This window comes from Aplysia californica, unplaced genomic scaffold (assembly GCF_000002075.1).
Source record: "Aplysia californica isolate F4 #8 unplaced genomic scaffold, AplCal3.0 scaffold00203, whole genome shotgun sequence".
NCBI lineage: Eukaryota > Metazoa > Mollusca > Gastropoda > Aplysiida > Aplysiidae > Aplysia > Aplysia californica.
Window position 1 is genome coordinate 848,247 of NW_004797473.1, and position 2,606 is coordinate 850,852.

The following is a 2,606-nucleotide window of genomic DNA, read 5'->3' on the forward strand; positions in this document are numbered from 1 at the left end:
CTTTAAATATACAAAAAAAAACTTTCTTTAAAAAAGTTGTTGCCATGGAGATGGTAGCCAAATTGGATATTGTTGATGTGTCTTTTAAAATGAAAATGTTACTTATTTTCAGTGAAAATAGCTTATTATTTTGCATACATACTAAGAAACGATAGCTCTACTAATGGGTGGGTTGTATTTTTCCTTCACAAATTAGAAACTATTTAATGAATTTTTCTCTTGAAGCAGTATTCAGGGTTGGAAAAAATCAGCAAAATTTCATACTCCAGACACCACTAACAAAAATCAACTACGTATATCGTAAATTCAACAGACGATTTTGGAATGTTACGTCGGAACATTTCATGAAGATTAGATGAAAAATGACGGAGTTATTTTAAAAAGCATGTTGAAAAAACGGCATTTTAAGAAAACAGACGAAAAAAGGGGGAAAAAAAGAGGGACTTTGGAAAGATTTTAATGATGACTAAAATGCCTGTATGTGATAAAGTAAAGGTTTAGGGGGTTCTTATGTGATGTAATAGTTGTAAGAGAGGCTGAAGAATCCAAGAATGCCCACATCTCAAAATTGATCATTTTGACCCAAATCGGAACTTTCAGCTGAACTGTCAAAAATATTATTTTGTTATTGCTGGTGGTATATGAATGGACAAATGGTCGCTTTTAAGGACAAAAAGGCTAACCCAGATTTCAGGGGGTTTCCAGAAATCTTGAACTACCCCAAAAGTGGGCATTGCCCTGCCAATAAGAGGAGTTTGGTTTCATTGGTGTGAATATTTGTTTGGTTAGAGAAAACTCTCCTTGTCTTTAAAAAAAAACTGTACAAGGGTCCAAAAACTTTACCTTCGATTTTGTCAAAACAGCATTTTTCAGGATAGCCCCCTTGTGCTTAAAAAAAGCGACCATTTGTGCGTCAATCTTGTGTGTCTTGATATATTGTAGTCATTTTGTTATTGCTGGTGGAATATAAATGTACAAATATGCCTCATTTTTCGTTCTTTTCTCCCCCAGAGCTAACTCTCCTCGCGTGGCAAATGGCGTCAAGCCTGGCACGCTGCGGCCGAAGGACGACCCACGCAGCGACAGCACCTTGAACGACGTGCCATCCAGTCTGAACAGCAACGACCTTGCCGCGACCTACGACATCTCCGACATCGAGACCAGTCTCAGAACGATGGACGATGACGACGACAATGCTTCTGACGCCACGGGAGACGAGAGGAGGGTCAAGGTCGCGGCGGATGATGACAAGGGTCAAGACGCATCTGAGAGGTCGACGGCAGAGTCGGAGAGAGCGTCTTTACTTCCTGCCTCGGGTTCGGCGTCTTCCTCCAGCGCGAAGACTGCGGGTAAAGGCTCGGCTGCCGTGAAAGACTCTGCCCAAAAGTCTCGGGGCAAAGATGATGGCGTTGACGAGGAGGAGGAAGAGGAGGAGGATGATATTGATGAAAGTGACGTATTGCTCAGGTCTGGGGATCGGGGTCAAGTGTCAGACAGCAAAGGTCACGGGGGTGGTTCTTTAGACGTATGAATGAGACGTGAGCGTTAGACAGACGTGCAGTTGGTAGGAGAAGATTCCCTGGTATTTTATATATGGGCAAATGAGTGCCAGAATCTAGTAAATCAGATCCCCCCCCCCCCCTTTTTTTTCTGCGTTTCGTCATCATACTGTTCTACTGTTCTGAGCCCAAAAGGAAAGGCAAAGTTTTCAACAAAAAAATATAAATATTTTTTTTCCAAGGAATCTCAAGCTTTGCTTTGGCAGCCATCTTCTTGTTAATTTTTCTATGGCAAATATCTCGACTTCTGTTGAAGAAAGAAAGGGAGAAAACTCTTTTATTCTTTTAACAATAGTACCAACATTATGTATCTTCTCTTGCTTTTTTTGTTTCCAAATTTAGAATTTGAATTTCGACCAAATATTTTTCAAGCAGGTGCAACCAATACCTCAGGTAAAGAAACTGGGATAAAAACGAAACTGTCCAAACTTTGGGCCCAGGACATTTGAACAGCTGGCTGAGAATTTATTATTTTTAGCCTGAGGGTTGCAACGTTTGTAATCTTTTCCACCTGATCCCAGCAACTACTGGTCTGACTAGGGTGTAGAAGGTCTTAACGGTAATAACGTCAAGGACATGAAGTACTCGTAAAAGTCCAAAAAGTTCCAGGTATTTGTTTTTTCTCATCGCCAGTTATCACCTATCCCTGGCTATTATCGCTGCCAGCATTGTTTTTTTGTTTTTTTTCTTTTGTAATTTTTAAACCGTGGCTTTTACTAGGGTGGATTTTAAAAGTTTGTGAGTTCTGCCAAAACAAACCTTTCTGGGCAATTTCGACTTTATTCTGCTGATTCTGTAGTTTTCCAAATTTGAAGAAAAAAACTTTTATCAGAACAAAAAAATGGTACATAACAAAGAGAGAAGAGAGATGCTGTGAAACACTTGAGCTAACAAGATCTACGTTCTCTGAAGAATTCTCTTAGCGTGCTGGTCTATCCCAATAAATTGGCGAGAGACAAAAATTGTTCAAGATGACCACCTGTTGTTGAGGAGAACAATTGTTGTCTTAGACAGGTGAATGTCTTGGACTGTGTCAGTATAATGCAG

The 2,606-nt window shown here is 40.1% G+C and overlaps 1 protein-coding gene across 1 annotated transcript in view; it reads left to right on the plus strand.

Moving 5' to 3' along the window:
- The window catches only part of LOC101863270 (multidrug resistance-associated protein 4), a gene marked incomplete in the record, with an annotated part of 36,479 nt that extends 34,632 nt beyond the window's left edge, over positions 1-1,847 (plus strand). Inside the window, 1 exon segment of the mRNA XM_005099144.3 lies at positions 1,012-1,847. Coding sequence (XP_005099201.2) covers positions 1,012-1,531 — 520 coding nt within the window.
- Positions 1,848-2,606: the final 759 nt, after the last annotated feature.